Source organism: Clupea harengus, chromosome 17 (genome assembly GCF_900700415.2).
Source record: "Clupea harengus chromosome 17, Ch_v2.0.2, whole genome shotgun sequence".
Taxonomy (NCBI): domain Eukaryota; kingdom Metazoa; phylum Chordata; class Actinopteri; order Clupeiformes; family Clupeidae; genus Clupea; species Clupea harengus.
The window spans coordinates 14,564,292-14,584,857 of NC_045168.1; the positions used below are offsets into that span (position 1 = coordinate 14,564,292).

Genomic DNA, 20,566 nt, shown 5'->3' on the forward strand with positions numbered 1-20,566 from the left:
TGCTGTAAGAGCTACTTGGAGAAAAACAGTCTCAAAGAGGCAGAGGCAGAGGAAGAAGAGAAGATAAGAGGAAGAAGAGAACAGAACAGAAGAGAAGAGCAGTCTGCTTCATCTGGGTGTTTAAATTCTGGACTTGGGCATTGAGCTTGGCCTGGGATGTGATTAAGGAAAGGACCCAAGATGGACCTCTGAGAGAGGGAGAGAAGGAGAGAGAGAGAAAGAGAGGGAGAGGGAGAGAGAGAGAGACTGCCTGACTCTACTACTTATTATACTTAGCCACTCACACACACACACACACACACACACACACACACACACAGACTCTGGGGAAGGCTGTCTCCAGTGCCTTCCCTTCCTTCGAGGAGCATCTCAAACAGCAAGGCTGTCCCTCTTTGCACCCACCCACACACACAGACAGACACACACACACACACACACACACACACACACACACACCACATCCTGAGTGGAGCAGGGAGAGTGAGAGCCGGTGGAGATCAGTGGACTGCAGTGGCCACGTGCCTGGAGGAAGGATGACAGACCCCGGCTCAAAGAAGCAGGGATTTAAAAAGTGCCGGAGCGCCACGTTCAGCATCGACGGTTTCAGCTTCACTATCGGTGAGCAGAAGGATGTGCATGCAAGTGTGTGTGTTTGTGCGAGAGAGAGAGAGAGAGAGTGTGTGTATGTGTGTGTGTTTACATGTGTTTGTCATTCTGTGCCTGCACATGATACATGGGAGTTTATGTTTGTGAGTGTGTATAATTAGTGTGTATAACTTTCCTTTTTTTAAATGTTTTCCTTTTTTTGGACGTTCTGCAAGTGGTTCTTTTGCCACACGATAACTTTGCATTTAGTTGAACTCTAGTTGCTGCTTAATGTTCTGGTGGGGGAGCTGTAGACCTGCTGGGTAAATGAATATGCCCTCTCATCCCACACCTTGTTGCCAGCAGTGATTATAATAGATGTTGATGTTGTTTTCCACCTGCACTCGTTTGCTCCTTCATATGCCAAACTTGCGTAGGCTGAGTAGTTCAATGCAACACTGGGCATTTCTACACAATGCAATGCATCGTGTGTCTTCACAGCGGTTGATGAGTGTCTAGAGTCAATGTCTGTGAAGGTAAATGCGAAAAGAACGTTTCAAGAATATGCGTAATATGTTTGCTTTTTCTTATTGCCTTTTTTGGACTCTGCTCCTCAAAGCACTGACTGTCTTCCATATTTGATCTGATAATGCAATGATGATGACTGAAAAGCACTCATTTGAACATGGTGTCGATTAGTCGCCTCGCCTCGCTGTTGGGTTTTAGAGGTCGCCTGAACAGAATATGATTACATAAGAGCCTCATTTTATTCTCTTTTTGTCCCTACAAAAATGACTCACAACCACTTATGACTTCCCTCTCTGACTAAATTATTGTCACAACCCCTTACATGCCCACAAACACGCACACGCACAAGCACACGCACGCACACACACACACACACTTTTTCAAATGATGAGATAGACAGACCAGAAACACGCTTTGCATGCGGTGTCTTCTGAACACACGCCTTGAAAAGAGGTGAAGACAATGCAGACTGAGTGGAAGAAGAAAGGCACGACTTGTTGTTGTCAAAGAGTACCAAACGGCAGTAATTACATCCTTTTCAAAGGTCAAGTGGAGTGGGTTACGTAACGGCCCAATCACCCTGTACACAGGGGAGGGCAGAGGTGGAGAGAGAGAGAGAGAGAGAGAGAGAGAGAGAGAGAGAGGGAGAGAAACAACGAAAGTACGTGAGGAAGGAGGAGAGAGAGAGGGAGAGAGAGAGATAGAGAGGGAGGGAGAGAGAGAGAGACTACAAAAGTATGTGAGGGAGGAGGAGAGAGAGCCTCTGATAATGAGAAACCGAGTCTTGCCTTTTTTTTATATCAAATCATACTGATGAGCATCAGCCCTGTTTGCCTTCTGTCACCCCTGTCACTCTTGACACCGTCCACTTAAAAACACACGTTGATGACAGGCAACACTGCTCCCACCAGAGGTGAATCTCATGTCTGTTTGAGACTCTTGAAGAACAAGAGCAGATAATGATGTTGCCTTGTTGTCCCCAGGCTAGAAGGACAGGAGGTGTAAGTAATCTCTCTCTCTCTGTCTCTCTCTGTCTCTCTCTCTCTCTCTCTCTCTCTCTCTCTCTCTCTCTCTCTCTCTCTCTGTCTCTCTCGCTTGTCTTTGGGGCTTGTCTTGCTTAAACCTGTTGACTTTCCCTGTGATTACCATCTCCTTGACGACTCACAACGAGAAAGTGGCGGCACTTCCCTGGGATTCCGCGCTCACTGTGTGTGTGTGTGTGTGTGTGTGTGTGTGTGTGAGTTTGAGTGTGTGTGAGTGTGTGTGTGTGTGTGTGTGTGTGTGTGTGTGTGTGTGTGTGTGTGTGTGTGAGGGAGAAAAAAGCTAAGTGCTCCTGTATGTGTCTTTGTGGAGGCACATTAACGAGCAGGTTAGATTATCATGCCTCTTAGCCAATCACATGTCCTGAGGGTGCTGGGGTTGCTGGGAAGCAGGTGCTAACGCAGTTCCCTCGTCAGTGAAGGCAAGGGGGAGTGCTGGGTGGGTGAGGGTAGGGTGGGTGGGGGTAGGGTGGGTGAGGGTAGGGCTTGGGGGACTTGCTGGGGGCTGGAGAGTGGGACAGCGTGTTGCCTTAGCCCAGCGCCCCAGGGAACTTAATGTCGTCATAGCATTAGAGGAGACACCCATGAGGAGTCATTAGCACTAATGAAGTGCTCTCTCTCTCTCTCTCTCTCTCTCTCTCTCTCTCTCTCGCTCTCTCTCTCTCTCTCTCTCTCTCTCTCTTTCTCCCTCTCGCTCTCACTCTCTCTCTCTCTTTCTCTTTCTCCCTCTCGCTCTCTTTCTCTCTCTCTCTCTCTCTCTCTCTCTCTCTCTCTTTCTCCCGGCCCTTTGCTCAGCCTCAGCACCAGCGCCACGGCAGCCCCTGCGTCTCGTGCCAGCCAGGCTTCTCCCAGAGAGGCTTCTCCCATTCCCCCTCATTAAGCCCCGCCCCCCACAGGCCGGCAAAGCCCCTCTTCACCTCCTGCCATCGCGCCCTCTCTATCTCTCACTTGTCCTTCTTCGTTTTCTTTTCTTTTGCTCTCTGTCTCAATATGTTTGTCTGGCTTCCCATTCTCAGATTTTCCCTCAATATCTTATTTTCTCTTGCTCTGTGTTAAAAAATATATCACTCCCATTGAGCTTAATTTACCGTTAAATAAACTTAATAGGAAAGCAATAGGAGTGAAACAGGCTGCTGTGTTTTCAAAAAGGCATTATATGGGCAGAGCTGATAAGCCCCTAGGAGGGGCACAAACCAGGCCACCAGCAGGGGTCGCCAAAATCTAGGTTTGGGGCCAACCTAAACAAAGCAGGCCATTTTCCACTAGAGGAAAGTTATATTGTTAGATCTTTAGTCATCTTTCAAGTCTAAAAAGGACTGCTCACTTTTTGCACAAAAGCTTTAGAAAACATTTTTGCATATTAAATGGGCATTGAAAAACGAATAAATTATCATTTATTAACTTCATTTGATTATATAAATGCACTTTAATGATATTTTTTATAACTTGTTGCCTGGGAGCATTTCTTTCTGAACTTTGTTTTCCGAAAAAGGTGCAGAGGGGGTACCATTAGCTGTTCCTCTGTAGACAAACACTCCCAGTATTTAAATCAATCAATCTCTCTCTCTCTCTCTCTCCCTCTCTCTCTCTCTCTCTCCTTCTCTCTCTCGCTCTCTCTTTCTCTCTCTCACTCTCTCTCTCAATCTCTCTCTCTCTCTCACCCTCTCTCTCAATCTCTCTCTCTCTCTCTCTCTCTCTATGTGTGTGTGTCCCGCTCTACCTTTCACTCTTATCTCTCTGACTCTCTAATCTTCATATTCCAAACAGACAATAAAAACATAATCACCCATTTACTCTGTGATAAGAATTTTAGTCCCATGTTAAACTGGGGCCTCACTGAATTCTTCCCTGGAAAACCTTCCTGCTTGTGCTTACTGTAATATGAATCCATTGCACCTCATATAGGACCGCCACAAATTAAAACAGCTGGTGAAAACGATTAGTGAGAAGGGTAGCGTTATCCAGGCACCTGGGAATGAATGTAAGAGGTTATGTTGTCCTGATCAACCAAATTCTTCTTCTTCCTCTGAGACCGTGGCTGGATTACTGCTATGACAATACATCCTACATTCATGAACATATTCACTCACAGCCGAAGACAATGGGTTAGTGATGGTCCTTTAGACATGTGTTAAACACCCAGAGATGCCATGGTCAAAAAGAAAGAGTTGCTGCTCACACACTGATGCTCCACCTCCAGCAGTAACATGCTGCTCACACACTGATGCTCACACACTGATGCTCCACCTCCATCAGTAACATTCTGCTCACACACTGATGCTCACACACTGATGCTCATCCTCCACCAGTAATATGCTGCTCACACACTGACTCTCCACCTCCATCAGCTACAGCAGTAATATGCTGCTCACACACTGATGCTTCAGTATTCATAATCTAACGATGTCATATATAATGATATATCAGTCAGAGGGACCAACATTTTGCTGCTAATGCTTGTGTACTTTTACTTAAGTAGTATTTTTCAAGCAGGACTTTCACTTGTAATGGAGTATTTTTACATTGCTGTTTTGGTACCTTTCCCTAAGTAAAGGATCTGAATACTTCTCCCACCACTGGTTTTTGGTGCCACACATTTGTTTGTTGGTACAAAATTATATAGGTCCATTAACAAGCTGGCATGTGTGAAGAACACAAACATAGTCAATAGTATTCAGGTGATGCTTAAGCTCTTTTGCAGCACTCCTCCTCATACCTTTCATATCCTGAGCTGCACAAAAGTCTAGATGTGGGCCTTTGTTGCGAGGCTGTTGAAGACTGTGACCTTGGCTGGCAGCTCCGTGCAAGCCTGCCATTCAGAGCGGCTGGGACAGTGTGTGAAAGCACGACTGTGCCTGAGCCACGGCCTTCTTCACTTCAACACCTACACACACCTCCATCCGCACAAGCTGACCTTCAGCCACTGTTCCTGCCTTTTACACAAAGATCAGTGCTGTCGCCTTCTTCTGCCCACTAGGAGGGAGAGAGCAAAAGGAGAAAAAGAGAGAGAGAGACAGACAAAGAGAGAGAGAGAGAGAGAGAGAGAGAGAGAGAGAGCTGTACTGAGTAGTTCATAATTGCCTTCTCGGCGTGTCCTTCTTTATCTCTTGTATCTCAGACTCTCACTGCATCTCTTATAAGAGCATTTTTTGTTCTGTTCACGGCTTGCGTGGCCTTTGTGTCATACTGTAATGATATAGTATAATATTGTGGCAAACGTATTTGACCATGTGAAGGGGAATATCAAGCCTAGTTTGTCTTTTTCCTTGAGGTTGTTCTGCATGTCTGGCTGATTTATTGGTGCTGATGAGATTCATGGTCAAACAAACAGCGTCTCATGGAAATATATATCAGATGCTAAGCTCCTTATGCATGGTCACAGTTTAGACTTGTAATGGCTTCAGGAGGAGGGTGGCTTTAAGCAGAGCTGTACACATTATTTGACCAGAAGTTGTTTGATCACTGAAAAACTTCACCATATCAGGCCCACAATAGTAAACACAAAAGCTAGGTTTGAAAAAACGTTCAATGTGGCTTAGCCTTCTTGGACAAATGTTTTACTTATCAAAAGTTCAAAAGTAACAGTAAATTAAACAAAAAGTATTAGGAGTAATGAATGTCTATCTTTCTATCTGAGCAGCTGAAGTAAGATTCTGCATTAGGGTTCTGGTTCTGATACAATAGCATTGACATATTTAGATTTAGACTAGACTTATATGGAAAACTCAGTCACTCTCAGCAAATGCACGTCGTACCGCTTCTGCTTGAAATCAGGGGGTTAATAGTTCTTACCCATATAGGGCACATTAAGGGGGTTAATAGTTCTTACCCATATAGGGCACATTAAGGGGTTAATAGTTCTTACCCATATAGGCCACATTTTTGGGTTTTCCTGACCTCACACTTTGTTTATAATTGCTGCTCAAGCCTTAGGCTGCCTAAATGAGGAACATCATATCTAACCAATCAGGTGTGAAGCCTGTTTGAACAGGGACACTCCTTCCCTTCGTAGGCCTTCAGGTAGACATGCTTCAGACTCTCCAGCATTCACCAAGACCCATTAAGGTCATAACAATCGAATCAGAGACTTGTAAAGAGCAGGTAGAACTATCCCTTTTGTTTTGGTCCTCCGAAACATCTCAAGCCCAGCTAGTGTCTTGAATCCCATCCTTGCTGAATCCACAGTGCTCTTTTTCTCTGTGGCAACATTTTTCAAGTGCCAGCCGTTTTTTTTGGTTGTGCTCTTGAGGTCTTTGAGCCCTCAGCGTTTCAAACGCGTGTCCCAGATGGACGTGAGCGAACGCTGTGACCCCGGGGCACATTGGGTCTGACTCACGCTTGTGCTCTCCGCTCTTCTCTCCGCTCTCCTGTGTTTCTGTCCGCAGTGGCCAACGAAGCTGGACAGAGCAGCCCGCAGCCCCACAGTCGATTTGCACGTAAGTAACCACGATGCATATCTATGGATTTAAAAGAAAAAAGATCTCCTACCATTCCTAGGGCTGAGAGTTAAAGAGGCAATCTGAAAATGTATTTCAGTACTGAACGTATTGTGGATAAGAGATGCTGAAGGGTGCTACTGCTTAGTGTAGGGATAAAAAGGTATACTGTTACAATAAAAGTAATATTAAAGTAATATTAAAATTGTGATAAACCCCGAAATTAAGACATATTTATATCAGTCATGACTGACTCATTATCCTATGAACCTGATCTTATTTCAATAACAGTGTTCTTCAGAATGTGGACTAGGTGGCAGCATCACACAGTCTATCAATGTAACTCTGTATGTGTGCATGTGTAACGTCTTGATGCATGCAATTCAATTCATGTGTGTGTGCGTGCATGCGTCCATGTATGAGAGACAAAAATACAGAGAGGGTGTGTGTTTGTGTGCATGTGTGTATATGTGTGTGTGTGTGTGCCTGTGCATTGGTGTGTACACAAATGTGTACATGTGTTAGGAACATATCCCCTCTCCCCCTGCAGAGCGATATGGTCCATGGCTCCGCTGCTGGGGTGTGTGTGTGTGTGTGTGTGTGTGTGTGTGTGTGTGTGTGTGTGTGTGTGTGTGTGTGTGTGTGTGTGTGTGTGTGTATAATACTGACCTAATTTAACACATGATCCTCAATCACATCTCTGCTCTCACAACCAACAGGGACTGCACTGACCTCATAGAAGCATATTAGGGCCTAAAACATGTGTCGGTTATTGCAGGCCAGTAGGCATTATCACTGACCTCAGATAGACTATGAGCCCAAGTCACATCTCACTGTTCCCAGACCAGAGGGATAATCAGGCTTGGCCTCGCAATCTGCTCTGTGTCATGGTCCGCCTCCCTCCACTGTGGAGATCAAACAGCAGGGGGGGGCAGAGACTCAGGGCAATTCCCCTGATAGCCAGCGGGGGGGGGGGGGGGGGGGGGGCAGAGACTTAGGGCAATTCCCCTGATAGCCATAAACCTACGGACTGTTTCACACAGCACATCTCAAGAAGTATGGCTCTTTCGTTTCATGGAACATGTTGAAGTGTTTCCCCATGACTTAAATGTTTGAAACAATGACACATAATGTTACTCTAATACTGGTGAGTTCTAAATGGAATAAAATGCTTGGAATCAATTGTGATTTGGATGTGTCATGTTATACAAAAGTAAAAGGAAAGTTGTGTTCATTGCTTTTTCAAGCGGTCCTGGTCACTGCCATTAAGTATCTGTTTATTTGGCGCCCCAGGCTCAAAGTCCCAGAATGCATTATGGAATGCTATCACGGCTGGCATTGGCATCAAGGACAAAGACAAGCGGGGCATCCTCATCGACCCGCGCAGCCCTGAGGAGATCCTGGCCGACGAGCTGCCCGCTACGGACGCACCAGACGCCATGATGAAGACAGCTATCAGGTCAGGACTGGGGACACTTCACAAGACCCTATTATTTACTTTATTTGCTCTGGTTCAGGGTTCTGGTATTTCAATTGAATATGTTGAAAACCAGGAGAGGTGTATCTTAAAGTAGCAGACTCTCGGCTTCTGGACTTTGTTGACTGCTGAGGTTGGGCTTAGTAGGGGTCAGTCATTTGTGACTGTGTATTATGATGTGACAGGCACGTGACATGAAAGCCCATAATTAATGAATAACACAAGAGAAATGTGTGCAAGGTTTCTTATCATGAAGTGGGATTGAAATGGCAGCTGCAGAAAGGACACTTCCTTCACCCCACCACGTGTTTGTTTCCTTCTGAATGGATCTGGACTCGGTGTTCTCTCAGAGCAGAGAGTCTGTGAACTGCTGCTGATGTGCTGTCCCTGTGCCCCGGTGTCAAGCAAAGCCATGTTGGCTTAATGGACGAGCTGTCTCCATGCACATCACTGGGCAATGTATTGGAGAGGATTATAGTACTTCAGATGTGTTCTTGTTCTCTGTGAGTGTGTGTGTGTGTGTGTGTGTGTGTGTGTGTGTGTGTGTGTGTGTGTGTGTTTGTGTGTGTGTTTGATCACCTGCATGTTTGGATCTTAGAAACACAGGTGGTACCACCTGATTGGAGCGTATTGATCGGGCGGATTGCGGGAGGATTGATGTGTTGAAGCTCAGCCGGGGCTGGCTGTCGTGTTGCCGAGGGCTCTCTCTCTGGGAAGTGTGTGTGTGTGTGTGTGTGTGTGTGTGTGTGTGTGTGTGTGTGTGTGTGTGAGGGCTCTCTCTCTGGGAAGTGTGTGTGTGTGTGTGTGTGTGTGTGTGTGTGTGTGTGTGTGTGTGTGTGTGTGTGTGTGAGGGCTCTCTCTCTGGGAAGTGTGTGTTTGTGTGTGTGTGTGGGTCTGTGTGTGTGTGTGTGTGTGTGTGTGTGTGTGTGTGTGTGTGTGTGTGTGTGGGTGTGTGAGGGCTCTCTCTCTCTGGAAAGTGTGTATGTGTGTGTGTGTGTGTGTGTGTTGCAGAGGGCTCTCTCTCTCTGGGAAGTGTGTGTGTGTGTGTGTGTGTGTGTGTGTGTGTATGTGTGTGTGTGTGTGTGTTGCCGAGGGCTCTCTCTCTGGGAAGTGTGTGTGTGTGTGTGTGTGTGTGTGTGTGTGTGTGTGTGTGTGTGTGTGTGAGGGCTCTCTCTCTGGGAAGTGTGTGTGTGTGTGTGTGTGTGTGTGTGTGTGGGTCTGTGTGTGTGTGTGTGTGTGTGTGTGTGTGTGTGTGTGTGTGTGTGGGTGTGTGAGGGCTCTCGCTCTCTGGAAAGTGTGTATGTGTGTGTGTGTGTGTGTGTGTGTGTGTGTGTTGCAGAGGGCTCTCTCTCTGGGAAGTGTGTGTGTGACAGACAGACAGACAGACAGACAGACAGACTAGTTAGTTACGCAGTGACTATGGCAATGCGGGAGATGGGATTTTGATCATGTGCAAATGAACTGAAAGCTAACATCTGAGTTATGAGAGGTGTTTCAGCTGTGGGTGTGTGATGTTACAGCAATACTAGGAGAAGGGTTGTATTTCAGTGTGTGTGCAGTGTGCAGATTCAGTGAATCTGGTGTGTGCGTGTCAGAAAACAGCATGTGATGTGTTTGTGACAGTTTGAAGTCTATATATGAAAAATGGAGGCTATACCATATAATTCCATTGCAAGCAGCACTGACTTGATTTACCTATGGGGTGAGGTGGTGTGGGCAGCACTGACTTCATGCGGTGAGGGGTGGTGTGGGCAGCACTGACTTAATTTACCTATGGGGTAAGGTGGGCAGCGCTGACTTCATTTACCTATGGGGTGAGGGGTGGTGTGGGCAGCACTGGGGTGAGGGGTGGTGTGGGCAGCAAGCATTAGAGGATGTGATGACATACCAAATAAACATTCAGAATGTGTGTGTGTGTGTGTGTGTGTGTGTGTGTGTGTGTGTCTGTGTGAGGGGGGGATGTCACAGACATGTCTATACTGTGAGTGTGTGTGCATGAGGGGGAGGGGGGGTATGACACAGACATGTCTATACTGTGAGTGTGTGTGCGTGAGGGGGGGGGTATGTCACAGACGTGTGTATACTGTGAGTGTGTGTACGTGTGGGGGGGGGGGGGGTATGACACAGACGTGTGTATACTGTGAGTGTGTGCGTGGGGGAGGGGGGGTATGACACAGACGTGTCTATACTGTGAGTGTGTGCGTGAGGGGGGGGGGGGGTATGACACAGACATGTCTATACTGTGAGTGTGCGTGAGGGGGGGAGGGGGGGGGGGAGGGGGGGTATGACACAGACGTGTGTATACTGTGAGTGTGTGCGTGAGGGGGGGGGGATGTATGACACAGACGTGTGTATACTGTGAGTGTGTGTGCGTGGGGGAGGGGGGGTATGACACAGACGTGTGTATACTGTGAGTGTGTGTGCGTGAGGGGGGGGGGGGGGTATGACACAGACATGTCTATACTTTGAGTGTGGGGGAGGGGGGGGGGGGGGTATGACACAGACGTGTCTATACTGTGAGTGTGTAAGGAATGATGCTGACAAGGCTTCTACATGCTGGCAAATCATTGTGCTTCAGTGAGTTGGTGCCTATATGTATGATGTACCTCTCCCCCCTCTCCCTCTCTCTCCCTCTCTCTCCCTCTCTCTCTCTCTCTCTCTCTCTCTCTCTCTCTCTCTCTCTCTCTCTCTGTGTGTGTGTGTGTGTGTTGCTGGGTAAAAGGTACAGAGAGGGAGACAGTTTAAATGTAAAGTCATTTCAAGTGACCTTTCAAGCATTTTTAGAGATTGCAGGAGGATCTCAGTGGAAAATCTAATGTACTGTGTATTTGTTTGTGTGTGTGTATTTGTTTGTTTGTGTGTATTTGTTTGTGTGTGTCTCTCTGTGTGTGTGTGTGTGTGAGTGTGTGAGTGTGTGTGTGTGTATTTGTTTGCGTGTGTGTGTGTGTGTGTGTGTGTGTGTGTGTGTGTGTGTGTGTGGGCTCGTCCATTTGAATGTACAGCCTTTTAGAATTCTTTATAGTATCCACAATATCCAGAGAATGTAGGTGATTCTTATTACGCTGACCTTTGACCTTGTAAAGTCAGCTTACCTCGTGTCCGACTGGCCAGTATAGGGTGCTAAAAGCCAGCTTGGACAATAGAGCACTCTCCGAGTGTATAATCCTACCACATTCACTAAATTAGATGCATCTCTCTCTCTCTCTTTCTATCGCTCTCTATCCCCTCTTTCTTTCTTAGACACACACACACACACACACACACACATTGACAAACATCTGGAAAGCTTTAGTGTTCCACCATCAAACCAACAGACTGTAGCTGTTTACGTGTTTGTGTCCAGCTTTTCACTTTATCAAAACAGTCGATAAACCCTCAGCGCACGAGGCCCAGAGCACAGAAGCCAGGCGTAATACACCAACCCTCCAGAGGGGGGCCCTGCTGGGAGAAATTAATCTGAACTGCTAATACTGTACATACCACAGGGATACACTGGGATACATTGCCACAATAGCACTTGCTCTGTCCCCCCCTCTTACTCACTCTCTTTCTCAGTCTCTCTCTTTCTCAGTCTCTCTCTCTCTCTCTCTCTCTCTCTCTATCTCCCTCTCTCTCTCTCTATCTATCTCCCTCTCTCTCTCTCTCACTCTCTCTTTCTCTCTCTCTTTTTCAGTCTCTCTCTCTCTCTCTCCCTCTCTCTCTCTTTCTCAGTCTCCCTCTCTCGCTCTTTCTCAGTCTCTCTCTCCCTCCCTCTCTCTCTCTCTCTCTCTCTCTATCTATCTCCCTCTCTCTCTCTTTCTCTCTCTCATGCATCATCAGGCAGGCAGGGGACATTAGGACAAATCATAAGCCATAACAATTACTCTGTGGCTAAAGTGATCCGTCGATTTGGAATGGCAGACCGGCTCGTATGATTCCCACCATTAAAGTTCTTGTGAAAAGGGACAAGAGACTCCTATTGTATGAAGAGGTAATTGTGTGTTCTTTGAGCAGCAATTTAATTCTCCTTTTTGTAGATGTGTGCGTTTGCTTTTAGCCAGAAGCTTTGGAGTGCAGTGTGTGTGCTGTGAGACGGAGTGAGATGCGTGCACACACACACACATTCAAACAAACACACGCACACTCATTCAAACAGACACACACACACATTCAAACAGACATATTAAGTTATACAAACATATGCACACATTGGTGCATGGATGGATGCACAGTAATACACACACACACACACACACACACACACACACACACACACACACACACACACACACACACAGATGCAGGTATGATGCATGATACAGACACAGATGCTTTGTATGTTCACACACACACACACACACACACACACACACACAGAGACTCACACAGGGGGTTGTCTATCCATGGCCCTGTGTAAATGACGGGGCAGTGCGTGAATGGAGAGCTTCAGACTGAGACAGACACACACACACACACACACACACACACACACACACACACACACTGGGCAGTGTGTGAATGGAGAGCTTCAGACTGAGACAGACACACACACACACACACACACACACACACACACACACACGGGGCAGTGCGTTAATGGTTCAGACTGGTTTGGGTCTGGGTGAGGAGAGCAGGGAGTGGACTGGGTCTGTGACGTCATAGGTGTGTGCTATAAATAACCCTGCCCGTAAACAGCCCTCTGCTGAGCTGCCTAATGCTCTATTAACGTTCTTTATTGTGTGTGTGTGTGTGTGTGTGCGTGTGTGCGCCCACGCTTATGATGGCATGCACAGGAGCTCGCCTGCTATATGTGACTCATTGATGGGTTTTGTGTGTGTGTGTGTGTGCTTGTGTGTGTGTGTGCTTGTGTGTGTGTGTGTGTGTGTGTGTATGTGTGTGTGTGTGTGTGTGGTGCAGTAAGTGGCGTAAGGTGGCATTCCTCTCTACACCTCTGAGGCAGTTTTCTGGTGTGTGTGTGTGCGTGTGTGTGTGTGTGAGTGTGTGTGTGCGTGCGTGTGTGTGTGTGTGTGTGTGTGTGTGTGTGTGTGTGTGTGTGTGTGTGTGTGTGTGTGTGTGTGTGTCTGTTAGAGGCAGGGATCATCCTCACTGTGGGAAGGTGAGCTGCTCTACTGAACTTGAAGAAGAGGGTTTTTTCTGATTTAGTTTTTTATCAGTCTGCAGACCACCATTGAGGCTAAACTCCTGGAAGCTCTTAAGGTTCTTCCATTTTCTTCAACATAATCAAAACCAGTTTAGTCTTTTACACACACTTCAGCTCCATACCATAGCCTCCTACTTCTCTTTGATCTACAATATTCAAAGGTTTGACATTTCAAATATCTTGCTTAGTGTTAGTGTTAATAGAATAATGCACTGAACCCGCCCCCCCCCCCCCCCCCCCCCCCCCCCACACACACACACACAAACACACACACGCACACACTCATACACTCACACACACACACAGACACACACAATCATACACACACTTACATGAATAAACAGAATGCACACACACACACACACACACACAAACATTCACAAATAATCAGACACTCTCACACGTCCCGATGCACTCACACAGGGGAGAGCCAAACACAAATGTCATGACAGCAGGGACTTAACACCACTGGCTTGTATTGAGTGGATAAAAGGTGTGTGTAGGAATACAGAGGAAGAAAGAGGGAAAGAGAGTGGGACAGAGAGAGAGAGAGAGAGAGAGAGAGAGAGAGAGAGGAGAGGGAAAATAGAAAGACTGGACTGGGAAAAACACTCTCAGACAGAGTCAAAAAGCCAGACAACCTTTTCAGCAAGGGTCCACCTGGACTTGAGTGTGTGTGTGTGTGTGTGTGTGTGTGTGTGTGTGTGTGTGTGTGTGTGTGTGTGTGTGTGTGTGTGTGTGTGTGTGTGTGTGTTTGAGTGTGTGTGTGTTTGTGTGTGTGCTTACAATTGGCCTCTTGAAAGCTTGAGGTGAAGCGTTGCTCTGGAATCTTCTGGGAGACAGCCTTTTGAAACTCCCTGCCAGGGTGATGCTATCAACATGAGGACACATATATCACAGACATGTATCTCTCATCTTTCCTCTTCTCCCTGTATACTTCCAATATTAAGAGTCCTGTCATCTGCAGACAGTTTCGGATGATCCTGGATTGGTGGGGTGTGTCAGTGGTGGACAGGAGACTGAGTACAAGGAACTGGTAGACCACTTTGTGGCGTGGTGTGGGAACAAACACCTCCTCTTAAATGTGGCCAAGACGAAAGGAGATGGTTGTGGATTTAAGGAGCACCAGGACTAAGCTGAACACCATGTCCATCCTGGGAGAAGAGCTGGAGGTGGTGGAGGGCCACAGATATCTTGGACCTTGAAAAAAGACTAGACTGGAAATGTACCACTCAGACTATCTGCAGGAAGGGACAGAGCAGACTATTGTGCTATGGTCCTTCAATCTGTGCAGCAAGATGTTACTGTCAGTTTACCAATTTTTTTTTGCAGCCATCTGTTGGGGCAGCAGCATCAGAGAGAGACTCTAAGCAACTAAACAAGCTGATAAAGCAGGCTGGCTCTGGACTGGGGACTGCTCTGTGCTGGGGACTGCTCTGGGCTGGGGACTGCTCTGGGCTGGGGACTGCTCTGTGCTGGGGACCGCTCTGTGCTGGGGACTGCTCTTTGCTGGGGACTGCTGTGGAGCCCCTAGAGTTGGTTGTTGATAGAGGGATGTTGCACAAACTGCTCAACATAATGGACAACAGTTCACATCCCCTGCATGACCTGCTGGTCAGACTGCACAGTGTTTTCAGTTGGAGTGTCCTTCATCTCCTCTGTATGAAGGTCCACTACAGTTGCCCACCTGCCCACCGCAATAGCAATATGCAATGACTCCCCTCTCTGCCGGGAGAGGAGGCTTATCCTCTGACTAGCAATACATTCTACATTTAGTTATCTATCTATCAATCAATGAATCGATCAATTAATCTGTCTGTCTGTCTGTCTCTCTGTCTGTCTGCCAGTCAGTCAGTCAGTCAGTCAGTCAGTCAGTCAGTCAGTCAGTCAGTCAGTCAGTCAGTCAGTCAGTCAGTATGTCTGTCTGTCTGTCTGTCTGTCTGTCTGTCTGCCTGTCTGTCTGTATGTACTGTATGTATGTATGTATGTATGTATGTATGTATGTATGTATGTATGTATGTATGTATGCATGTCATCGATAGAGGTGTCTTCTCTCTACTGAGAGAGGGAGAGAGAGCGGTGAATGTGTTTTCAGAGGGGTTGAATTTGACAAACCTCAGGGTTTGGGCTTTTAAAAGGTTATATGTGTGTGTCAAATGTCCAGGGACTGAGATGACAACACTGTAAATGTAAATGTCTGTTGCCACCGGTAAATATAGTCTTGCCTGTCTCCTAGGAGTGTTGTGTCGGGTAAATGTACTCAAACTGAGCTGAGTATAAGTTTCAGACATGCTGAGGATGTTATGCACTATCTAAGAGGCAAATGTACAGTCTGTACAACCTTAGAGTGCAGTATGCAGGTTTTTTGTGGGCAATTAACATCACAACTCATATACCATTTGTTTTTCCCTAGCCCCCTTGAAGGCGTAGTTCCCAAAATCAGCTGTTGTGGGTCAATCGAACTGTTTAAGTTCAAGATCTCCCGTATTTCCCTCTTCACCTCCTCCCAGAACTTCTGCAATTAAGTGAGAAAATGTGAGAAAAGTCTCCTATTAGACCACAACCTCTCCAGCAGAGAGGGGAATACTCCTTGTCATACTTGTCACACAGCTATTACTATAGGTGTTTTAAAATATCTCATTCTTAGCTGCCAACTCAATTCTCTCCAGGTTGGACTACTTAAACATTTGTGCCAGGACACCCAAGAGCTTTTTCCATTCATCATCTGCAATAATGGTGTTAGCCTCCAATTCCCATTTACCTTTTATATCCAGTGTGTCGATAGATGTATCCATATGAATTCCACTGTATAAACAGGATATTATATGTTTTGTTTGAATTCGATTCTCAGCTATCCCCACCCAGTACTGTTCAAAATTGCCTGGGGTTCCTTAATTTTGTCCCATTCCTTGTGTGTGGTCAAATAGTGCCGAAGTTGGAAATATCGGAATAGATCATTAGCTGCAATACTATACTTTGCTTGAAGTTGTGCGAAAGCCCTGAGAGTCGTTCCTTCAAATAATTGATTTATTGTGGTCAAACCCTTCTCTGCCCATCTACTAAAACCACTGTCTAATTTAGCAGGCAGAAAATCACAAAGAGCAGCTATTTTTGTTGCCCTAGATACAGATAACGGTAGGTTTAATACATGTCTTATTTTCTTCCAAACCTTTAATGTATACTTAACCCATTAATTTTGTATCCTGAGTTTGCGCCATGCATTTGTCGTCAGAAAGGGGAGGGCTGAGAGTGATGTGTTTACTGAGCTCTATATGTACCCATTTTGTATCCATATCCAATCTCATCCAGGAGACCAGTACTCTATGTTGTGCTGCCCAGTAATAACTTCTGAAATGAGGCAAAGATAAGCCGCCCTTCTCTTTATGTAAGCAAAGAACTTTGAGTCTCACTCTAGGCCTCTTGTTCTGCCATATGAATCGGGAAACCAGCCTATCTAAGAGCTTAAAAGTAGATACCGGGACAGCAATAGGAAGAGAGCAAAGAGAAATAACAGCCTTGGCAGAACATTCATCCTAATGGTTTCTACCCTCCCAACCAAGGAAATGGGAAGCATCTCCCACCTTTCCAAGTCATTTTTGATCTGGGAAATAAGTTTGTCATAGTTTGCGCTGTATAATTTAGACTGAGAAGCATTGAAGGAGGGCAGAGTCTCTTGCTACTGATTGTAAATTTAGAACTCTTCTAATATTATTTGCACCTTGACGGCCCGGTATAAACCCAGTCTGATCAGGATTGATTAAATTCCTTAGGTATTTCAGCATTCTATTCGCCAGTATAGAACTAAGAATCTTCACATCACTCTCAAGCAGACTAATTGGCCTATAGGCACCACACTCCAGTGGATCCTTCCCCTCTTTGTGTATTACTGTTATTATGGCCTCTGACCAGCTCTTGGGTGGGTCATTTTCATGTAATGCATAGTTAAAGACCCCACAAAGCTTAGGCACAAGCTCCTTCGTGCTTGGTGCTTCCTCTGGTGCATCGTAAAGATTCTTATAAAATGTTTGAAACGCCGTTGCCACTTCTACCGGATGTGAAACCTCAGCTAAGGATGTTGGATGCCTTATTTTAGGAACAATACGGTTTGAACTAGAATTATTTATTATTTCTTTTTTATAAGTAATTTGTTTTCTTAACATTCATTTCTGGATACTCCTGGTTGGGAACCATAACCATATCAACCAAGACAATTGGCGCACTAACCGAGAAGTAACACTGGGCTAGAAGGAAGACATACTGCACTTTCACTGGCACAGCTTGGTTAATCATTTCAAATTCCTAATTTATATACTTTATTTCCTTTTATCCATTTTAGTAAATCTTAAAATGAAGTTTTTAACATTATAAATGTTAATGTTCTAGATTTTAGATAATTTAAGATATAAAACATGGCATAACAATAACTTAACCTTTGTTAGCTGGCTAGCTAGATACCATTAGGGGTGACAGTGGTACAGGAGCTAAAGAAGTAGTTTAGTAATCCAAAGGTTGCCAGTTCGTTTCCCTGTCGAAGCGTCCTTGAGCAAGACACTGAACCCCTAATTGCTCCTGATGATCAGTGTAAATGTAAAATGTGTATGCAAGTCGCTTTGGATAAAAGCGTCTGCCAAATGACTAAATGTTAATGCATTAGCTTCATCCCTATCTTTGCAACCGTAGTCAATGCGTTGGTTCCATTTTCCTTTTATAGTGGACCTGTGCGTGTGGACTGGGCATGCGCATACAAGTTTTAAAGCAATGGCTCAGGGTCTAAAGAAAAAGGAAAATATCTTTACACTATTTATTTAGCATGTGCATACAAGCATAGCAATTTTTTTAGTTTTTATGCTCCCTTGGAATAATATTACTTGGTGATAAAATGAGACTCATTTATTTCACGCCTCTGCAGATTGAATATGATCATTCCCCAGTAGTGTAAGATCTGCAGATTACCTTTTGTTTCTCATGGAAGGCATTCGCAAATTAACTCATTACAATTCCCTTTATGTATTTAGATTTTTGCAACAGCAAAATATGATGCATATCGACCCAAAATATCAGCCAAATATCGGCCATCCTAAGCCATTAGATATTGATATCGCCATTGGCCCTAAAAAATGCACTAGCCGGACTCTTCACTATGTAGTGTTATGCTCTGAAGTCGGAAATCCTACAAAAAAATATGTTGCTTTATTTCAAATTTGACCAATTGTTCATAAATCATGTTATTAGTGTTTGGAAGTTATCTTGCTAGGTTTAGACAAAAACAAGGATCTGTCGGTAGACCACAACATGGTTATAAACAAATCAAACAAAAAAATGTGCTTATTTTCTTGACACATGACATGACAGCATAAATCACTGTACTGATTTCCAATTAATATGCTTACTGGAGTATGCTCACATATCATTTGGTCTATCATGGGAACCTTTGTATGTTTCTTCGTCCAGACAGAGCATCTTGACAAAATGTCATAACCATATTTAGTTCAGCACAGAACCATTAGAAGCACAAAGACTTAAAAGAAGACACTGTTAGCAGCTGAAAGTGTTGGTTAATGACCTACTTGCGGAAGTGGAAACCTTGATCAGGGAGGACAAATTGGAGCCTGGAGCAAATCAAGACCTCGGACACATTATATTATGTTTCTGTCACCTTGTCACGTTGATTGACAAGGCTTCCCCCACACGTAATGTTATTGGGAAAAGCCATGACTAATGGGAAGGAATTGAGACAGTGTGGGCTTGCTCTGATTGGTCTGTCCATCATACTTAATGTCTCAAATTACTAAAGGTGACTTTTGCCTTAGAGGCAGAGAATTTCAAAGACTCAAAAACATGAGCTAAAATGCGTCATGTAAAAAGGGGATTGTTCTGCAGCCAGTGTTGTGGGAGGTGCTCATTCTCCTCTGAGGCTTTCAGGAGTATATTTGAAGTGTTACTGAATTGGTGTACCGTTTACCAGACATAAATGTACAAACACATATCAAATATAATATGTTTGCACTTACATGATATGGTTTTCCTCATTTATCCCTCTGGAAAATCTGTGTCTCATACAAGTGTTTGTAACCCCCCCCCCATTTCTATCTGTGAGGCGCATTATGTTACCTGTATGTATGTATGTGGTATGTATGTATGTATGAAATGCGGCGTATGTACCCATATGTGCAGCTGTCAAACATGAGAGATGTCCCTCACAATTATCCAGAAAAGACTGAAGAAGCCTTGCAACTTCACACAGCTTCTCGATTGAAATGTGGCAGAACCCAGCAAATTTGTTTCGTGACAGGGTGTGTTTGTGAACCTGATTATCTGAGTGTGTGTGTGTGTATGTATGTTAGTGTGCCTGTGCGCGCGTGCTTGTGTGTGAGGGTGTGGGTCTATCCACACTTGCTGCAGTGTGGGGCTGAGGTGATGTGAGATCCACGCATCTCCCTCTCTCTCTCCCTCCCTCCCTTCCTCCCATCAGAAACGCAGGAAGCCATCTCCTCTGAACCGCCTTATTGCTTCCAGCCTGAAGGAGAAAGGATCGCATCAAAATAGCCCCCCCTCCACTCCCCACCAACCCTCCACCTCCCCCACCTCCCCACCTCCGCCCGACCGCCACCTCCACACATTGTGCTCCACGCACCAGATGAAGCCATTATGTCTCTGATCTCCCTCCTTCAGGTGGCTTCTCCAACTTATGAATGCATTGACCTTTTCACTCTCGCCAGCCATGCCTATCTGTCTATCTGTTTCTGTTTATCTTCTCTCTCCTCTTTTTCTCCCAGTAAACCTTCAGGCACTTTGAAAGTGAGGGAGCAGCATATAGGTGTGTTTATGTTGATGCTCCTCTCTACTCTGTCAGGCACATAGACCTGTGCAGAGTCCTTGATTACATCCCTCTCTCTCTCTCACACTTTTCTCTTACTCTCTCTTTTTTTCTCTCTCTCTCTCGCTCTCTCTCTCTCTCTCTCTCTGTTTCTCTCTCTCTCCCTGTCTCTCTTACTCTCTTTCTCTCTCTCTTTCTCTGATAGGGCCCCTGATCACCAAGCTTATTTTAGTGAAGAAACCTAATTTTCCAGTCGACTGGTGCCACGCACGGAAAATGAGCAGAGAAGCAGGGTAGTCGAGATGGAGATAGACGTAGAATGATAGAAAAGAAGGAGATCGACTCGATGTAGACAGACAGACAGAGTGAGAGAACGGGATCGAACGACAGAGACAGAGTCAGATGGATGCAGAAAAATGCCGAATGACAGACAGGAAGGATCATTGTGGACAGACAGAGTGGGTGCAGCCAGCTGGGGTCATGTTTGCAGTCGAGCGGTCCATTGGACAAGGTTGAACTGGGTCCTAAAATCAAAGTTGGGTT

General features: G+C 45.5%; 1 protein-coding gene across 1 annotated transcript; it reads left to right on the forward strand.

The window, feature by feature from the left end:
• The first annotated feature begins 310 nt into the window (after positions 1-310).
• On the forward strand, positions 311-14,411 carry LOC116224481 (calcium/calmodulin-dependent 3',5'-cyclic nucleotide phosphodiesterase 1C-like). The gene is made up of 4 exons (XM_031584441.1): positions 311-618; positions 6,539-6,589; positions 7,883-8,048; positions 14,300-14,411. The coding sequence occupies exons 1-4, from the start codon at positions 534-536 to the stop codon at positions 14,409-14,411; spliced, it is 414 nt and encodes a 137-aa protein (XP_031440301.1). The 5' UTR covers positions 311-533.
• The last annotated feature ends 6,155 nt before the right edge of the window (positions 14,412-20,566 follow it).